General features: G+C 37.8%; 2 protein-coding genes across 2 annotated transcripts; one reads left to right on the plus strand and one right to left on the minus strand.

Annotated features, from left to right (window-relative positions):
- Window positions 1-1,606: 1,606 nt before the first annotated feature.
- Window positions 1,607-5,753, plus strand: LOC110764100 (Cysteinyl-tRNA synthetase, class Ia family protein). The gene is made up of 9 exons (XM_021967021.2): window positions 1,607-1,959; window positions 2,256-2,319; window positions 2,756-2,917; window positions 3,439-3,609; window positions 3,693-3,974; window positions 4,076-4,201; window positions 4,738-4,971; window positions 5,113-5,229; window positions 5,321-5,753. The coding sequence occupies exons 1-9, from the start codon at window positions 1,787-1,789 to the stop codon at window positions 5,555-5,557; spliced, it is 1,566 nt and encodes a 521-aa protein (XP_021822713.1). The 5' UTR covers window positions 1,607-1,786; the 3' UTR covers window positions 5,558-5,753.
- Window positions 5,754-16,505: 10,752 nt separating this feature from the next.
- LOC110764130 (C2H2 and C2HC zinc fingers superfamily protein) lies at window positions 16,506-17,607 on the minus strand. The gene has a single exon (XM_021967054.2). The coding sequence runs from the start codon at window positions 17,590-17,592 to the stop codon at window positions 16,717-16,719; it is 876 nt and encodes a 291-aa protein (XP_021822746.2). The 5' UTR covers window positions 17,593-17,607; the 3' UTR covers window positions 16,506-16,716.
- Between the last annotated feature and the right edge of the window lie 3,327 nt (window positions 17,608-20,934).

Below are 20,934 nucleotides of genomic sequence, written 5' to 3' on the forward strand. Positions count from 1 at the left end.
ACAGTACTCCAATTTTCTTAAGTCGAGGTTTCAGATCCCAAAATGTACCTTAGCTGGGTTGGGTTTACATTTATATTTTTCTTTTACGTGGGACTTTGTTTGGAGGTCCCAAAGTTTCATACAACACAAATGAATGGTACCAAAGAGAGCATGAGAACAACTAATTTTGCATGAACATAGAACCATAACCACTAGAAGTGAAAGGGCATTACCGCTCAACATCCACTTGGCCAAAGAAGGCCACAACATCTCCGGTACCCCACATGATCTCATGGTACCCATCTAGCAAATTTACTTCATCAACATAAAGGATTTTAAAAGCCAGTCCAAAAGGGTTGGGGATAAATAAAATACATCACAAAATTGGGGAGAAGCAAAACCCACCATAAAGCTGTGGAGGAAAATCTCTCTACAACATGATGGGGGAGAGAGTCGCCCGATTTATTAGCCGAAGGGGTTAGTTTCAAGGAAAAATCTTTGGAACAAAGGTGGTTGTAGAGAAGAGAGGCCAAAAAGAAAGGATAAGAAGGGAGAAGGAGGAAAATCGTGATTTACAACTTTTTTGCAAGTTTATAGTCAAATGGGTCTCTATTATTATTTTATATTTTTGTTTTTGATGCATGTTTCGACAAAATGTTATGGGCCGAGCCTTGAGTCCCATTGGGCCATAAAAATACAAGGGAACCCGAAATGTAGGAAACCCAAGTACGTCATCTGGGCCTTGATCATATTGGTAGGTGTTAAATAATTTCTTATGGGCCATAAGTCATAGTCATAAGAAATAGATTTATGTCGAATAGAATCAAAATTCAACCATTTAAAATAATAATAATAAATATAAAATTAAAATATTAGTGAAAATATAATGTTTTTTTTAAAAATAAAATAAAATAATGTAGATATTATTGCTTTCTATAGAAAATGTAAATCGTACTTACTCCATAAAACCCCCCTCATGAATGGCAGTCCAATAGGAGAAAAGCCCCGGTGCAGCCCACTTTTGAATGGAATCGGGTCCAGCAGGCCCAGTCGCTGGGTTCTGGCGTTGACTGTTCAAAGAACAGAAAAGAAAAAAAAACCGGCGAGCAGACTTTGACCTGCCTCATTTACTGTCTGTAATCACGCCGTTTTTCTTTTCTTTTATTTAAAATTGAGGTATTTACACTAACACTCCTGAAGTTTTTGTGTTTTCACAAAACCCACTCAGGTCTCAAACATTATACGAACACCCCTGAGTTTTCAGTTTGCTTTCACAAAACCCTTTTTTGTTGATTATTTGTTCAAAAATTGATGATTTCATTGAAAACAAATTATGCAAAGGACAACATTAACCTCAATGAAGTATATACAATCTAATCTCAAAGGCCAAATTTGTCATTTGAAGAATTTTTTATTTATAAAATCATCAATGTTTGAATTAAAAATCAATAAAAAAAGAATTTTGTGAAAATAATTTAAAATTTTAGGGGGTTTTTTTGTAATTTCAAAAACCTCAAGAAGTTTTGTAAAAAATGTAAAAACCTTAGGGGTGTTAAAGAAATAACTCTTTAAATTTTGGCCTGCGTGTGTACTACTCCGAGAGTCAGAGTAACCTTTATTTATTGACCAAAAAATTGAAAAAGCGTACCTTCAAGGCGAATCTATTTGGGAACAAAAAGGGGAACTTATAATCCATCTAGCTCTAGGGTTTTCTTCTTCTCCGTAAAATAGAGGTAAGGGTTTTTCTGAATTCAATTTCAGAAATTTACACAGAGGATTGAGCGGCAAGAGTGTGGGTAGTCTGAGAATGGCCGGCAGCAAAGAGGAGTTTATGGTTTATAACTCGATGAGTCGCCAGAAGGAGATCTTCAAGCCAAAAGTACCTGGCAAGGTCGGCATGTACGTCTGTGGTGTCACAGCCTATGCTCTCAGCCATCTCGGCCACGCTCGCGCCGCTGTCAATTTCGACGTTCTCTACAGGTTCAAACATTCGATCTTATTATTTATTGTGCTTTTGATTAGTGTAGAATTTGATAGGTTTGCATTTAGGATGTGCATGTTTTTTTTGTTGTTGGGGAATTTCTGTTTTAATTCATAGGCTTTCTTTTTATTGATTGATAAAGCTATTTGGTTGACCATTGTCAAACGCAGCAAGATCTTTTTGACATAATAATATTATTGCCTGGAGCATTTAAGTTGTCGTCTTTACATGGATCTTATATATAGAATTGAAGACTAGTTTCTGGCATGCATAACATTAAGTTGAAACTCTGCAGATACTTACAGCATTTGGGTTATGAGGTTACATACGTTCGGAATTTCACCGATGTTGATGACAAGGTGAGAGTTTTGAATCTTATAATGAGCTAATTTTGTTTGCATTCCGTCCTTTCTTTTCCTTGATCAGTGTGGACTCTCGTTTTCATTCATTTAAAACATTAACAATACTCTTCTACATTCTTGCTTTATAGGAGTAAACTACAGTGTTTAATGTTTCAGTCGTCGTCATAATTCTATTATGCTATCTCATTTTAGTTAAAATATTTCCTTTTGGCTGGACTGAAGTACACCACAAATCTGCTTACCTTTTTTTAAAATTAAATTTTCCTGATATTAAGGTTGAAACTCTTTTACACATGTAATTCATACAAATTTATCTTTTGAATCTTCTTTTAATAAACACTGATGATCTATTGCCTGACTGTTCTTGTTCTTTTTCATTTTCATTGAGTACTTAAATGCTCATGTTGAGATTGCTAATATTTGGACATTTCAGATAATTAATCGAGCAAATGAGGTTGGGGAAGACCCGCTGAGTTTAAGCAATCGTTTTTGCCAAGAATATCTCAAGGACATGGGCGATCTCCAGTGCCTTATCCCCACCCATCAGCCACGTGTTTCTGATCACATGGAACATATCAAGGATTTGATAACACAGGTTTTGTGCTTGCTCTGCTTATGTATTATGAGATATGATATGAACTACCATCTCTCTCTCTATCGTCTCTCTTTATATATGCATACTTGCATATAGTTAGCATATTAGTGCAGGAACGTTGTTGATATATTTATAGGGAATCATATAGCGTACAATGGGGGAAATACTCTCTGATGTTTGGAAAGTTATTGGGACATTTCTATTGAATGCCTAATCTAATGCTAAATTTCTAAGTAGTAAGTGCTTCAAATACGTAAACGTAATGTGTGCGCTTCTTTTCTTTTTAAAATTTTAGAATTTCATGCTTGTCCTTTTTGAGTCATTTTTTGTTTCATAGATGTTTATGTTTGCTGAAACTGATAAACCTTTGGAGGTTCGAGTCAATTTATCTCTGTCACCAATAATAAAGTCCTTCTGAATCGACTTTGACACTGATAAACCTATGGACATTTGTCTTTTGTGATGGTATTTGTTTTTTCTGGGAGAGAAATTACTTTCTAAATGGTTGTTATATCCTGCAGATCATCAACAAAGATTATGCGTATGCAGTCGATGGAGATGTATTCTTTGCTGTTGAAAAATTTCCAAATTATGGCCAGTTATCTGGACAAAGGTTGGAACATAATAGGGCTGGTGAACGAGTTGCTGTTGATTCTAGAAAGCGTAATCCTGCAGACTTTGCATTGTGGAAGGTCTGGAAACCCAAATCAGTTACCTCGTTCTTGCTGTTTTTTTATGGTGTTTTCGTATTTATTATATTTCAATGTATTTGCAGTCTGCAAAGCCTGGTGAGCCAAGTTGGGACAGCCCTTGGGGACCTGGAAGACCTGGATGGCACATTGAATGCAGTGCGATGAGTGCACATTATCTGACATTCAACTTTGATATTCATGGTGGTGGTATTGACTTGATTTTTCCACATCATGAGAATGAGATTGCCCAGAGCTGTGCTGCGTGCCAAGAGAGCAGTGTGAGTTACTGGATGCATAATGGACATGTTACTAATAACAATGAGAAAATGTCAAAATCCTTGGGTAACTTTTTCACTATTAGTGAGGTAGGTTGAGCTAACTTTTATTTATTTATTTAATGCTTCTTAGAGCTTCTATATATTCCAGCTTATATTACAATTTAATTTACAATTCCATTCTCTTGTAGATTACTGAGAGGTACCATCCATTGGCTTTGAGACACTTCTTGATAAGTGCTCACTATCGGTCTCCGCTCAACTACACAGTCTCCCAGCTGGAAGGTTCTTCAGATGCTGTTTATTACATATATCAGGTATGTGGCTTATCTGGATCTGAATCTGAATCATGCTCATTTGGAAGTCTCTCAGTTCTTTTCCAGCAAGTGTCTTGCATTGATGGAAATTATATTTGCGCCAAACTGTCTATTTGGCCATTTTGCCTTTAAATTGTTATTATTGTCTTGTTGGGTTATTCCTGAAAATTTTCAATTTGGTCAATATCTTCTGGAATGGTGGCTGTTGGAATTAGACGTTAAACTTTTTGATGTAGGGTTCTAGAAGTTTAGTTTTTGGGCTCTATGTTAATCAAGAGAAATATATGTAAAATACTGATCTAGATGAAACAGAATTGTATTACTTTTAGGTTGCAATTGGGTTTCCCTTTTTGTGTATGCTTTGTTTTCCGGAGTTAAACTGTATAGATAACTCTTTAGAGGTACTTAACGGTGCCTCAATTTCCTGAAACAGAAGCTAATTCAACCTCAAACAGGCGTTTGGGCTCACGTGCAGAAAAATGGATTTTATTTATCAGTATCTAGTGTCTTATAGTTTGCTGTTTTGTGATTGTTAGACCTTGCAAGACTGTGAGGATGCTTTATCTCCATTTCAAGAAGGGAGCCTGAAGGAAGGCACAGAAAAAAATGATAGAACAGTTAAAATTACTCCAGCTGCCCAAGAATGCATCAGTAAGCTACATAATGAGTTTGAGACTAAAATGTGCGATGACTTGAACACTGCGCACATATTGACTGGTGCTTTCCAAGACGCTTTAAAGTTAATAAACAGTTCTTTGAACCTACTCAAGGTAAAAATTTGGAATCTGGATCCTGTTCAAGCGTGCTGCACTAATATTTTTATTTTGATGTGCTCTCTTCCTCCTTTATGTGTGTGTATGTATGGCTGTGGTGGGGTAACAGAAAATATTTTTATTTTTTACTTTTTATAGAAGAAGCAGCAGAGGCAACAACAGTTATTAATGATTCAGTCACTAGTCGAACTAAAGAAAGAAGTTCAAGAACTTCTGAACATTTTGGGTTTGCTATCCTCTGATTCGTACTCTGAGGTGATGCCTTCTTGCTTGTTTCTTTCAACTTTTAAGGTGAATTTATTTTTGTTCGAAGTTATCAACAACAAAGGTGTACTTCATTGGACAGGTTTTGCAGCAGTTTAAAGTGAAGGCATTGAAGAGAGCAGGGCTGGTGGAAGATGATGTGCTGGATCAGATTAAAGAGAGAACACTAGCAAGGAAAAACAAAGATTTTGCAAAGAGTGATCAGATCAGAGCGTATTTAACCACAAAAGGCATTGCGCTCATGGACTTGGGCAAGGAGACGATCTGGAGACCTTGTGTCCCAGCAGGAGAAAAACCATCGCTGCCTAATGAACAATGACAAAAACAGCCGCCGACTGATTAATTTGTAATATTTTATGGATTAAGACCAAGTCCCCAAAGGGTCCTGAAGTTAGTAACCTTGTTTTATAAATTTCACTATTTTTTTGGTCCTAGGAAATCACACTTTGTCAATTAAGACCATATCTTACAGGTTCTTCTTAATACAATACGGAAAGAAATCAAGGTTGATTTGATATTCTCTCAAATAAATTCATGTCAGAGATGTATTTGGTGCATGCCTTTCCAGATTAAGTTGTGCCAGATCTGCACGATTGTGGAAAGAAACTTGCGGCCGATTGGTAACGAGTTGCGCATACTTTACTCTCTCTGTTCTGATTCGAGCTCTCTTTCTGTTCTGATTTCATGATATAGAGTCAACTCTTCAGGGCTAGCATAAAAAATATCTTTTTCTTCTTGGGAGGCATAAATGTCTTTAGCGGAACCTACTACTGGTCAATAAGCCCAGAAGGTCAAAATTTAACCCAATCTTAATAAGCCCAGTACTATTTTAAACTTGTGTATTGGACTAAGAAACAGGCCTGATATTGTTTTTTTTATTTTTATTGGTAAGGCCTACACAGGCCTGATACTGGTAGAGTTCAAGCGTTTTTCATTTTTTCTCAACATTGGGATGTATAGTAGTGAGATGAGATCCAAAAAAATATTGTAAGAAATATGCTGAAAAACTATGATACACTTAGAAAGAAAACTATGACCGGCGTTGACTTAGGGATCAGTGGTTTCCGGTTCGAACTCCTATAATACCTTGGTAGTGTGCGTGTGAGAAAATCCCCCTCCCCTTCCTAACTTTGGCCCAAAAAAAAGAAGAAAAAAAGAAAGAAAGCTATGTAGTAAAATTATATTGTGATGGGATTTTGGCAAAGGAGTTGTGATCGTACGAGTGAAGGACTGTTAATTATGTAGTCAATTAATGTGTTAATTATGTAGTCAATTAATGTTTGGCACCTACTATGTTTGGCACCTACAATATTTGGGGGGCTTGACTAGGTTGGTTGCCTAACTTGGTTGGTTGCCTAACTTGGGGGGCTTGACTAATGTCTTAGGAATTTGTATATATATGTGTTGATTGTAAGTAATGAAACATAAGTGAAAAATCAGAAAATATTCTACAACTCTCATTCTCTCATTCTCTCTACACTTTCCACTCTCTACTCTCAATATTCTCTATGTTTTGGCATGGTATCAGAGCCTAATGGCTAATCCTTAAGATCCTCTATCAAATTGAGAGTCGTTGGCGTTTTTTCATGTTGCTGTAAATTCTCTTGTTTCCATTAAATTTCCTCTCTTTTTATCTTTATGGGCAATAAGTCCCTTGGCCACGATGGCCTAATTTGTTTCCTATGGGCAGTACGTTCCTTGATCACCATGATCTCTTTCCTCCGTGAGCCTCGTCATCGCTCACCGAGCCATTTCCTTTCCTCCGCGAGCCTCGTCACCGCTCGCTGAGCCTTTTCCTACTCGGCCTTGTCTCTGTCATGCCGAGTTACACTATTGCCGTTGTTCCCTTTGCACAGCCACTCTGGTGTTTGCATCATCTCTCAAGCTCTAACGAGCTTCCTTATGTTTTTTCTTTGACTTTTCTGGTCTCTATCTTCTTTGCTGCTATCTTGAGCTCTCTTTCTCCTTCTTGTTTTTTAGCACCCTTTCTTTGTCTCTCTTTTTTTTGGTGGGTTCCTTTTTTGTTTGTTTGTTTCTTATCACATATTGCCTTTCTTCATCATTTCCTCTTGTGCCCACGTGATAGGTGTCTTGCTTGTTACATTCCATTTTCTTAATACTACTATTCTCTTTTTTATGGTTTCTTTTCTCACCACCAATCTCATACTTCTTATTTTATTCCCTTTTATTTCCTTAAATTATTTCTTCCACTGTATTTCCATCCCATTTTTTGTCTGGTATATTTCTTCTCCCTTGTTGCCTTTCACTTTTCTCGGTGTTACCCACGGGTGTTTTCTCCTCATCTCTTCGTTCTCATGCACACCACATTTGTGCTTAATGTTTTGGTGGGTATCAAAGTTTTCTGTCTACTGATCGGTTCATAATTGTATATCATTTTGTACCCTTCTAGCTTATGATTTGGTTATGTTTTTGAGTTAAACTTGTGCTTTTAATCCTTTTTGTGTTTATCTTTCAGTTCATTGAGCTTTAGGTAATAATGATGGCTTTGGATAGTAAATGATGCAATCCATGCATGTTAGGGCCTAATTTGGATGAATGGATGAAGAGCTTAAAGACAAACTCAATTTTGGCTACAGTCCCCTGCCTGCCCAGTTTCGTAGGTCATATTGCAAGCTTTGTTTCAGCAACCTACATAGCTCGGATGAGGCCACATTCTTCATGAAAGTTGTTCCAATGGGTGTATACTATAACATATCCGAAATTCAGCCCCATTGGATAATTGTGGAGTCTGTTACCTAGCAAACACAGAGCCATGCTCAGGATGGATTTTATCAGCGCGCAAAATGAGTTAGCAATTTGTTTTGGCCTTAACTTCCTCCTCCGACCTTGGATTGGCCCAAATGATATATGGCTGGAAAGAAGACATTCTGAACTTCAAGTTTGAGTGCTTAAAGTCTTAATTTGCTTAAGGGAAGCCCAATTCGTAAGCCCTTGAAGTTGCTGGTCATGCTGACCTCAGGATGAGCTATTATTTCTGGTTGGAAGCTTGGTCATGGTGACATGAAGATGAGCTAGGGCTGCTGGTGGGATTTATTAGTGAAGTGCATCAACCATTTCAGATTTTATAATGCAAGTGTTGTATGCATTAGTGAAGTGCATCAACCATTTCAGATTTTATAAAACAAGTGTTGTATGCATTAGCCATACTTAATTCAGATTTTCAGCTTCCTTAGGCCTATATATAGTGAGGTTTCCCAAGCTTGTAAACACACCCCAAGGGGGGGAGCTCTCAAACACTTCTCTAGAGCTCCCTTCCCTTCTCTCCCTCAAATTCTCTTAATTTTGCTTTCTAGTTCTCAATTCTAGCTTTCCTTTTGCTTCTTAGTTGTAATTTATTTTTCTTTGTAATGTAAATTCTTTTCTTAAGTTTTCAAGTTGAATTAGTTTCCAAGTTTCAATTATGGTTTTTGTTCTTATTCATTATGCTTATAAGTTAATATGCTAGTTTGAATGATTGATCACCATTTAGGCTTGCATGTTAGCTATCTTGGTTTGAATTAAGAGTAGACACCATGCTTTAATTCGAATTGAACTATGAATAGGAAGAGTATGTATGGACATTCGACAACAGGGATTAGATACATGCTTGGTTGTTTAAATTGTTCTTCTATGCTTAATGGGTTCCTAATGCTTAATTTTAGGTTAGACAACAAATGATCAAATTAGGGAATTAGGAACACAAGGTTATGACCACACACCATGGCTTAATCATACTTTAGCCAGAACCAATCCATTAATCTAAATTGAACTTGGAAACTTATTTGCTTGAGTTACTTTCTTATTTTTTTTCCTTCTTTCATGTTCTTTGTTTTTGTTTCTGTTTTGTATAGGGAAAATGAATTGGATCATTCAATCACCAATCCTCGTGGGATCGACCTCGCACTTACATATGCTATACTACCAAACGGCTCGTGCACTTGCGAGTATCATAAGTTGAGGATGCAACTGAATCCATTTTGGTGCAGCTGTATCTACACAACATCTACCTATATATATATATATGAAAATCTTTTCTTTGCTACCTCTTCTCTTTCACGTCAATAACTTGGCTTCCTTTTCCCTTTATTTTATTGGACTTGTTTTGCACCATATGCCTCTTCCGTTTCAACACCTCTTACACTTGTCCACATCACCTACCCTATCTATACAATATTCATCCCTTTCTCTCTATGTGTGCATACACGTCATCCACCTTCATTCATTTTTAATCCTTCTTTCTTTTTGGGTTGCAGACTCTTTTCCATCTTTTATTCCTTTTCTCCAGTTGTCGGATGCCCATCTCCATTCCACCTTTCCTTGCATTTGTTTCTACCACGAGACTGGCATGTTTGAGTCTCTTTACTATTATTTCATTTTCTCTTCTTCCAAATCTCGACCCTCTACCAGTGTTAGATTTGAGGGGGAGATAGATGCAACTTTATTTGGGTGCTGCAACTTTATTGTCATTACCGGTGTTGCTTTCTCCAAATCTCGACTCTCATACGTCGTCGGATTTGAAGGGGAGTGACATTGCTGCTCATCTATTCCGCTGCAATTCTGTTACCTATCTGCCATGACTGATTCTTCTACATCTGAGCTTCAGTCAGCTTCTGTTTCTCAAGTGCCACTGCTTTTATGGTTCTGACAACCCCTTCTCTTCAGGGGGAGAGGAGGAGTGAAGAGAAGTTGTGTCTGCAATAATGGAAGTATTTGTGATGCTGCTAGTGTTGTTGTTGCTGCCTACTATATTGCTCTTGCTGGTGCCAGTGTCTTAGATTTCTCTCACTGGTGCCAGTGCCACTGATCATATGGCTCCATCGACCCCTTCTCTTCAGGGGGAGAGAGGGAGTGAAGAGAAGTTGCCTCTGCTGTTGCTACTGCCACAGTTGTCTGCCCTGCCTTGTCTTGCTGGTGCCAGTGCCTTATATTGCTCTTGCTGGTACCAGTGTTGCTCTTGCTGCTGTCAGTGTTGTTGTCTCTTGTTGAGGACAATGTTGTTGTTGCTTCTACCGTGTTCTTGCCTTTACCGGTGTGTTTCCGATGTGGTCATGCCCGTTGTCCTTTGCCTTTGCTTGGGTTTGGTTTGCCTTGCCTTTTCTTGGGTTTGGTTTGCCTTGCCTTTGCCTTTGTCGTGCCTTGCCTTATCTTTAGGGTTTTGTTGTCCTATCTGGCCTTTATTTGCCTTACCTTGCCTTACCCTTTCTTTTTAGGGTTTGGTTTTACCTTGACGTGTTCACAGGGTTTCTGTGTCCTTGCCGTGTTCACAGGGTTTCTGTGTCCTTGCCGTGTTCACAGGGTTTCTGTGTCCTTTACCTTACCTTTGCCGTGTTCACAGGGTTTCTGTGTCCTTGCCGTGTTCACAGGGTTTCTGTGTCCTTTACCTTATCCTTGCCGTGTTCACAGGGTTTCTGTGTCCTTTACCTTACCTTTGCCGTGTTCACAGGGTTTCTGTGTTCTTACCGTGTTCACAGGGTTTCTGTGTTCTTTGCTTTGCCTTTGCCTTATTCGCATGGTTTATGTGATCTACCGACCAACCGGCTGCACTTGGATTTGGTGTTGCCACCGACAGACCGAAATGATTAACTTCAATGTGGCCTTTGCTCCACGTGTGGCCCACCATGTAGTGGTCCCACGTGAGGGGGCATGTTGAAGTGGATCGACATTTTATTAAGAAGAAGCTCGATGCAGACATATTAATGAAGGAAGTCTCTTGTTATAGCTTTCCACAACTCTCTTGGCAAGTTGGGCATTAGTGATATCTATGCACCAACTTGAGGGGGAGTGTTAATTATGTAGTCAATTAATGTGTTAATTATGTAGTCAATTAATGTTTGGCACCTACTATGTTTGGCACCTACAATATTTGGGGGGCTTGACTAGGTTGGTTGCCTAACTTGGTTGGTTGCCTAACTTGGTTGGTTGCCTAACTTGGGGGGCTTGACTAATGTCTTAGGAATTTGTATATATATGTGTTGATTGTAAGTAATGAAACATAAGTGAAAAATCAGAAAATATTCTACAACTATCATTCTCTCATTCTCTCTACACTTTCCACTCTCTACTCTCAATATTCTCTATGTTTTGGCAAGGACCCCATGCCATGCACTGTGCACATCTACATACAAACTGGTTTCAGATTGGGGGTAGTTAGTACAAACATTAAACACTTCGGTTTGTCTGGTTTCCATTGTTAAAGTAGTTCGTAGCGAGGCTATGACTATGAGCCTCGCAGAAAATGCCTTTGTAGGGACTTGCATTGCACATCTGTTTAAAAGTAGCTATAGCCATAGTGGAGAGGCTGTCCATCCTTTTCTAAAAGACCAATTAGAATTAGGGGCCTTTCCTTGGAGAGCTTCATGGATTAGCATTACAATTTACAGAGGGCTAGCTACGATGGGAACATAACATTGCAAGAATTAAAAAAGTTGATGTGTCGTATCCTATTGTACGATGGTGGTGTTTCATGGTTGAGTTACTTTCGGACTGTCCTACCAAACCAATCTGTCATGCATGTCAAGTAGTTTTCACAAGAGGACACTATATAATATATGTCGATGCATGGCGGGTCCCATTCACGTTTTATTTTAGAGTTCGGAGAAATCATCAAGTGTAAATCTTCATCAAACTAAGTACTTCCAAATTGTTGTTTCCAGCATACAGAGCTTTTAGGAAGGTGCTTGGAAAGCTTTTTAATCTAGCTGTCTATTAACCTGTTTGGGAGTGCTTCTAGTGTGGTTAAAGCGCTTTCTAAGAATTAAAAACGCTGTTGACTGTATTTGGCAAAAAACAGTTCCAAAAGGGCCAATATTATTTTGCTTGAGCTCGGAGTGTAAATATTTGAAAATTGAAGAGAATTCATGTTAAATGATATAAATGCAATTAACAAGTATGGTTGTGAATAAGGTCAATTTCTGACAACTAGTCACGAACCATTCATTCTTGAACAAACTAAATAAATATGCTTGGGAGAACCTCAAGCTTTGGATCCCTCAAGTTCACTAATCCCAGTCAATAAGAAACAGCTTGAACTATATATAGAGGACATTCATCTTGATTGATGTGATGTGGCCCCGATGTTCACAAGTAACTTAAATCGAAATAATTGGCTTAATTCACTATCATCACCTAGACTTCAATCGGTCTTTGTATGCTTCTGTTCTTTGTGTATGTAATTTAATTGCAATTGCTTTGAAGTCAAGTCAGCAAGTAAATATTCCCTCTCAAAAGTCTAGGATATGGACTAAGTAATCTTTAAGAAATAACATCTTTTGAAAAGGCTTATGCAACATGCAAAATCCATTGCTGTGGCATTTTGAAGTACTTTATTTAAGCATGGTTGAGTTAAAGTTTGGTTTGGTTTGGTTTGTGCAGCACACAAGAGAGAGGGAGAGAGAGAGCACATGCAGGACTGTACAAAAAAGCAAAGCTAAAGAGTGAATGCCCTGTCAAGTGTCAAGTTTGTGGGACTTAAAGTCTTTTATATTGGAAATCCGTGCGTCCTTTTTTAGGTTCAGATTGAACCTCTTACCTCTATAAAAAGGCATGAAAAGAGCCCAGCCTAGCTTCGCTACAACAAGATACGATATGAGAAAACACTTTGGTAATTTTGTTCTTTTGTACCTTAGAGCTTAGATCATGGTCGTGGATAGATATTATATGCTCCCTTACATTAACATATATTTTGCACCCCCGACAAGGAGATCATTGCAGCTGTATGGCGCCCCACCACAAGCCACAAGAAACTCATATATGTGTACTATTTAGGACTTATTCATACTTCACATCTTATGTGTACCCAATTCACACAGATGCATGCATATATCAAATCAATGCTAATTTTTTTTAACACGGACTTCACTACCTTAGCAGCTATAGCCCTCTAGTCGTATCTCCCTCCTTCAACGGTACTTACCGATTCTATAGTCTATCTCTCTCATCACGTGAATGAATTTCTAAGGTAAAACTATGTATACGACATTTTTAAGATTATGAAGTTTGTGATCCTGAATTCTTTAGAGTAATTAATTTCAATTTGTTGCCTTCATTATTGGAATATCTGTACTTGGACTAGTAATATTGAATTTATAATTAGGTTTTCGATTTATTTTTTATTTTTTAAAACTCAATTTCACCGTATCTTTAATAAACTAATGCACTGTTATATATATATATATTATCATTTTGTCTGTATATCGTTACGAGTTGAGAAGAAAAGAAAAAGGAGTTTGCACAACCACATGCATGCATAAACTAATGCACTGATTAACATAATCTTACCAGTAAAATTCCAAAAGGATATGATATTTGTTGAAACATGAACCCCCCACTTCATTTGTAAATGGTGTTAAATAAATGGTGGCAATGCATTATCCAAGACCCACGCAGAAATGAAAGTTGATTGGTTGGTTTGTTGTTGAAAGTCATTTTCCAACACAAGCCATTATATAAACATGGCTGCATTTAGAGGTCAGTGATGAGTTGATGACCTGTGGTTGGACTCTACTCGTACAACTTACAAGAAAAGGACTGCTTATCTTCAATTTTTCTCTCTATCAATTAGATGTAACCAAGGCAGAGATGATAATCACATGGCTAGAAATGTATCTAATTGATTTGAGAACCATACTCCATGGCCCCGGGATTACTTTCGGGGGGCTAATTAGCATGCTTGATTTGTCACATTTGAAGGCGTGCATTATTTAACTGTGCCAAAACTTGATTGGATCATGGTGACTAGGAACTGAGACGATACTTAATTAAACTCTAATCACCTGGGGTTTAATTTGGATTTTAAATTATATACTTGGATCAAACTTAAGTGGAGGGTGACTCTCTCTATCTAGCTAGCTAGCTGGTGATTAATTAGGGGAGAGAGAGAGAGAGAGAGAGAGAGAGAGAGAGAGAGAGAGAGAGAGAGATTTGATTTGTAATTTTGTAATTTTGTAAGGTGAAGTGGATGTCGAAATCAAGCTTCATGGCATAAATGAAGTTAAAAATGGGGCCCAATCGAAAGATAATATATTGGTTCGGGCAAAGTCGCGGGAGTGAGTTTGATTTTCTATGTTATTATGCCTCACCAACTACTCTTTTGGTTATTATTGTCAAAAAGCTCTCCTCTAAATTAAGGAAGAATTAATGACCTTTTTTTTCAAGTGTATTATAAGTTTTCAAATCTATGAATATATATATATACATCTTAATTTGCTCCTTTATTTTCTCCCCAAAAAATTCATGCCAACAACAAACAAACAATATATATATATAAAGGAAAACCCTAAAAGCATCCAATCCAATTAAATCCTTCTGCATCCAATACTTTACACATTCTTCATTAATTATCTTTGTAGAAATCTAACTCTCTAAGCTAGTCCCACCTGAACCAAAGTTATGATGAGCACACCCACCACCAAAGTTTAAACACCCAAGTTAGCTTATTTGTTGGGTGCCCTTTGTTCATGTTATTGGGTGCAAAAGGCAACGACTTTCTAGAGGCTTCAATTTGCACCATTTTTGGGAGTGCCACCTACCTTTTGACCAAGCAACTTAAGCTTTGTGGGAAGAAACCCTAGAACCAATGATGCATATATATGTATATATTGCTTGCTTGGCATGCATTATTTTGTTTTCGTGCTAACACGTAAGCTTCGGTTTGTTTTACCCACAAGAGACTCCCAACTTGCTGAGATTGTAATTACTAAATTAAAACGCTTGTCTACAACACTATCTATGCTGCTGCTCTTCTCTCCTGGTTGGACATCAGAAAACCAATTAACCTCCATTAGACTTCAGCGGCTAACCTGATTAATAATAAATTAATCTCTTAATAATTATAGGGGACATTGAAAGATTCTAGTGTTTGACTTAAACCTAGCTAGTGTTAACTTGAGCTTATCCAATCAAACCACTGATTTTTCTATCAGTTGTGGGAGATTGGTCTGCATGTGATTGGTCCCACATTTCTATCACCACATAGTCAAGATGAAAAGAAGGCACCAACAAACCATCAATGGGTTAGTTGGAGTTTTTTTGTGACTAGAAACTCCTGAAATAATGATAACCTCCATTTTTGAACAAATAAACAGCATTTCTGCATACAGTAATTTGATTTACAATGATTTGTAATTAAGAAAAAAGGAAGAATTACCCAATTTAATTCATTAGTAACCGAACCCTGTAGTTTGCTGCCTAATAAGTTGATCATGTTGTCAGCGAATTGTTAATTACATACAGAATAATAAGGTTTTCTATCTGCAAACTCAGCAACTGGTGTCGTTTAATTTGGAATCATATCACACAACACAACACAATTCACAGAGACTTGTCTTTTCCTAAGCCCATGCTTTCATGTCTCAGACAAAACAAAGAGTGAAGGGAGCATATATTTGTATATATACACACATATATAATTAATGGAGAAAGACATGACTGAAGCGAATATATATATATATATATATGCGAGTATATTCTAGTGTACCATTCAATATACATAAGACATGTGGAAATATCTCGATATATATATTTATGCGAGTAATTTAGCCATGATTTTTGGTATTCTTTCAAAACTTGAAGAGCTAGCTCCTAAAGAATGAGATGGGATATACAGAGAAAGGACTAAAGTATATATAAAGAAGACTTTTATCAAATTAGATTGGTGTGTGTGAGATGTATTAATTCTTTTTAATTGGTAAAAATCTGAATATAATTATGGTGTCAAGATCTGTTGATCACTCACTCGAGTAGTCAACACCATATGGTTGGCATGCATACTTATCTCTTTCGCTTTATCAATATGAACTACTTAATGTTCACATTGTAAAGTACATGGCATATGCCCAAGAAAGAAAATTCCCTCATCTTTTTATTCTTGTTCTGAAATCCAGTAAATAATTGTTACATGAGAACGACCCTCATTTCAGATTGCCGCAAGGAACTTCCATTTACGTCCAATTCCTTTTCTTGTTTCATGTCAAGAACATGCATCACAACATATCCTAATTTATTGTAACATATGCTAATTTATTACAATATATCAATCATAAATTAGCACATATCAATCATGTCGGCCACTCAAATTATGAAAAATTAAGTCGAGCTAATTAGGTACGGGCATTAAACTCCTTATGTGTTTGTCGACAACTCAAGAGTCAACAAATTTGGAGGTCCCACTTCCATCATTCTAACTTGTTAGTGGGATTCCGAGTTTCTACCTACTCGTATATACAGACATAATTGGACCTACTGAGATTTAAAAACAAAAAAACCAGAAATAGAATGAGAGCAATGTATATATATGCCCCTGAAATTACTTTCTTAAAAATTAAATAAATTAAATAAAATTTGAAAATGTACAAAGGTCCCACTACCAAAATAAACATTAGCTTCCCACCTCCACCTCATGATCTGAGCAACATATTATAAAGGCCACCACACACCATGTCGTTTTTCAAGCCGAGCCAAGCCGAGCCTTGCTTAACCGAGTCAAAGGCTAAGATGCAAGTCCAAGCCCAATGCATCATCAAAACTGGGCCCACCATCTCCTTTAGTAAACCTACTCAACGATGGCCCATCCGCTCTTCCGTGGGCCCGGCCTTGTTGAAGTACCTGATGATGGGGCCCCATTGATGACGTCAATGTCGAATCCGCTACACTGCCCCCATACGAATAACTCCCTGCACCCCTTCCGTGATTGGCTGCCGCGGGAAACACGCATCCATGCGACACGTGGAACGGAGTGGCCGCGCGCGGGACGTAGACCCAGGACGGGCTGGCCGGAGCGGCCGCCGGGACCATCACCGACCCGGCCGGGGCCAGTAGGTGAGGCGGCGGCGCGAAGGCGGAGATGATGGGGTTTCGGGCGTATGAAACCGCGGCGTTTCGGCTGGCTTGGAGCTGAGCTCGCTTGAGCTGCTGGCGCTCTTTCTTGTGCGCGTTCTGGTGGCCGCCGAGGGCTTGGGAGTTGGCGAATTCTCGGCAGCAGTACTGGCACTCGTATTTACGGTCGCCGGTGGTGGAAAAACCGCCGGATTCCGGTGAACCAGATGGGGTGGAAGTCTTGGTGGAGTCGAGTACGGAAGATTCTAAATCGTCGTCTTGGACATTGAAGCCAAAAAGCTTTAAGCGTGTTGTTGGGTTGTTGCTAGAACTTGTTGGGTTTGTGGTGTTGGTTGGTTTGGGTTGATAGTGTAGCTCTGCAGCCTCAGCCATGTTGCTTGTTTTCTTAGAAACAGGGACAGAGACAGAAAGAAAGCAGAGAAAGAAAGTTGGGAATTCAATTGAAGTGATGAGGGGAGCTGAAGAGAGAGAGAGAGAGAGAGAGAGAGAGAATGAAATGGGGATGTAGGGGGAGTTGTGCATGTGTTGGGGTATTTATACACAGGATAACAAAAAAAGGGTCTTGAATTGAATTAATCTTTAATGATGCTGATGATGTATTTTATCATAATATACATATATATATATATATATATATATATATATATTATATGTGTGTGTTAGCTACAGAGACACTTTGTGAAAGAGAGAGAGATGGTTGCGGTTGCGGACATCCCAAGGGGAAGAAAGTGAGAGTTATGGGAACACGACCCAAGGACGCTCGGGGGCCCAAACGATTGCACTTGTTGTCTTGCCAATTCTCCTTCTTTTTCATTTTTTTCGAACCCTTTTCTTTTTCCCAATATATTCATGTCAAAGTGCAAGAATGCCCTTTGCTTCACATGAGGGGACTTTCAAACCATAAGAATAGAATAAAATGGATTCACTGTTTATTTATTTGTTTGTTTACTCAATCACCAAATATATATACAGTAAGTTTCAGTTGAGGGATTCTTCAAACAAACTTATTTGAGGAACACTATTGTAGAGCCCATCATACATTATATTTCATTAATTCAAACCGTATATTTTGTATATATTCATTCCAAGATTATCTCTGAAAAAATCACTTGAATCCAATATCATTTGACTACTTAATTAAATTATTGAAATTTTAGTACTTTCTTGAAGCACCGTGTTCATTGATTTTATAAGATACAATTAGATGTTTAAATGGTTTACGATTTGTCTAATTTTTTGTAAGAATGATCTATGAATGAAGACCTAAAAAATAGATGGTTTGGATCATTGGAAAAATAATTGTAGAGTACCTTAAAGGGGGTCTCTCAAACAAAATTATTTGAGGAATCACTTAATAGAAGAGAAATATATATATATAGGTTTTTGTCACTTGTGTCTTCAAAGGAGGATAAAAGAATGTGATGTTGCATGTGATGCGAGCATGGTACACTGTTGGACTTATATATATATATATATATATAAAACCCTAAATAAATAAAAGCTACATGATTGAGCTAGCTTGTCCACTGTTTTCCACCAAAGAGAGCTCAACTTCCATTTTTCTTTGTTATCTTTCTGTGGTCCTTTTATAAGTTAAAAGTTATAGCCAAGCAAAGCTATGTAATTAGCTTAACTTGTACCAACCAGATTTGTAATTGGCTATCATTTTCTTTGAATTTATTGTGAAATATTTCATTTTATTTGAGCCGTTCAATTAGAGGACTGACTCAATGATGAATGATGATCACTCGTTAGTCCATCCATTATAAATTATTAGCAGCCATACAGAGGAAAAAATTAGGTTAGAAAAGTCTGGATGTTAACTTAATGGGCCATCACTGGATTGCTTTCAGTCAGTGATGATGATGGGAACTTTGGAGAAGATGACCAATCCCAAAGCTAAAGCCAATGTTTGATCAAATTAAGAAACCTTTGCCAAAGAGAATCTCTCAAACCTCTCTACTCTTAACAAAAACTCAGTTGGCGACACGTCTTACCCTCCTATCGCTATATGTGCCAGTTTTCTCCTAACACTCATATTCTTATTCTCCTACCTAGTAGTCCTATTCCTATATATCTCTTTCCTTATTACTATTCCTATATATCTTTTTCATACATAATTTCTGATCATTTTCCAATTTATATATATATATATTTTTTAAATTATATATGTGAGTTAAGTCAATTGGCTAAAATAATATACTCGTCTTCTTCCATCCAAGTTCGATCTTCATTTTCGTACATAATGACATTGTTTTTTGATTAAGTACAAACTACAAAGCTTTCCGCATTTGAAAACTTGAGTAGTTCTGTAATCTCGTACTCTGAGGCTCAGATGCAGTGGAACGAAACCCAATGGCGCAACATGAAGCCCGTTTCTCTCTGTGTTTCCCCTGACCCCAACTGCTCCTTCAACTGCTAGAAGCCTAGAAAACTTGTAACATTCATCTCTCTCTCTCTCTCTCTCTCTCTCTCTGTGTTCTACTTGAGTTTCCAATTTTACCCTTATCTCATGGTCCTGCTAGATGGCTCCGAAGTGCTCAATCTCAGGAGCCGACACCACCCACCAATACAATTTCTTTTTCTTATTAAAGTCAAAACTTTCATGCATGGCATTGGCAACTCAAATCTTACATAGGTTTGGCACTTGGGTTGGTTGGGCCCCATGTTATGTTTAGGAGATTGAACTGAGATCTCTTACCGTCAGTGTGCCTCCTCACCTTGCATGGCCCACGTGTCACCATCTACTTATCTTCCATATCTAGCTTTAGATACGCATGCTTCACATTCTAAGTTGTGCTCGCAACCAAAAGTGATAGTAATGATGGCAGTTTTGTGAATAAAGTCAACATGGGAAGCTCTTAACTCAAGCTATGAGCTAGTCGTACAAGGGTTGGGTTCAGGTGTGTTTACAACTTAGGGTTGGGGCCCTACCATTACGTGTTGATGATGAATAATTGTTTAGGATGTTTGCGTGATTGACGTTGAAATCCATATATTTAATTAATCAAACAAATGAAAATGAATGATTTACTTTTGCTTTGGGGGATTTGGGGGAGAGAGATCTCTCCGAATCTTACTAACTACGAGAGAAAAATTAATAGAGACAAGAAGTTGGCTTTCGTAATCTCCCACTTCAAGGAGCATAAACTCATACCCCATGTTAATTAATCTATTGATTATTATTGTTTTCAAAAGCAGCCTCTTGCCTTGCCTGAGTTGCCTAAGTTGCCTTGCCTCTTTCTCTCTCCCTTCACCCAAGTCTTCATCACAACTCCAAACCTGGCCCACCTTGTCTCCTCTTTCTCCTCCGTTTCCATTCCCTTAGTCAAATTTTCCCATACAAGAAAAATCTCCTCGATCCGATCCCCATCATCATCTGGATCACCTTTCGAGTGAAAGCTTGCGTTCTTTTTTCGACCGTTAGATTTTCATAGTTAATCATGTTTGTGTTTGTGGTCTGGATAATTAATCATGATTACTGCCATTACAAAGCTTAAATATGACCTAGATATGCTAGGGTTAACAAAAGTCAATCAGTCCATCATGGTTTATCATATGGGGGTTTTCTTTGTTGTTGAAAATATTTAGAAAAATTATTGTGTTCTTCTATTGTAATTACTTACTTAAGTAAAAAGCATTTGGATTTACTTTTTTTCTTTTGCAAAAATGATGTTTAACGAGATAAAAAGTAGACGATTTGAATCACTGAATCGCATTGGGATATGGCCCCACATCATGTAGTGATAGTGATCCTTTTCTTTTCTTTTCTTTTCTTTTCTTAAGAGTAGAGATAGAGATACCTTCATTGAAGGAGCATGTCAATTAGTAATACAAGCAGGTAGGAGATGATAGTTGTGACTT

This window comes from Prunus avium, chromosome 1, assembly GCF_965620075.1.
Source record: "Prunus avium chromosome 1, drPruAviu1.hap1.1, whole genome shotgun sequence".
Lineage (NCBI taxonomy): Eukaryota > Viridiplantae > Streptophyta > Magnoliopsida > Rosales > Rosaceae > Prunus > Prunus avium.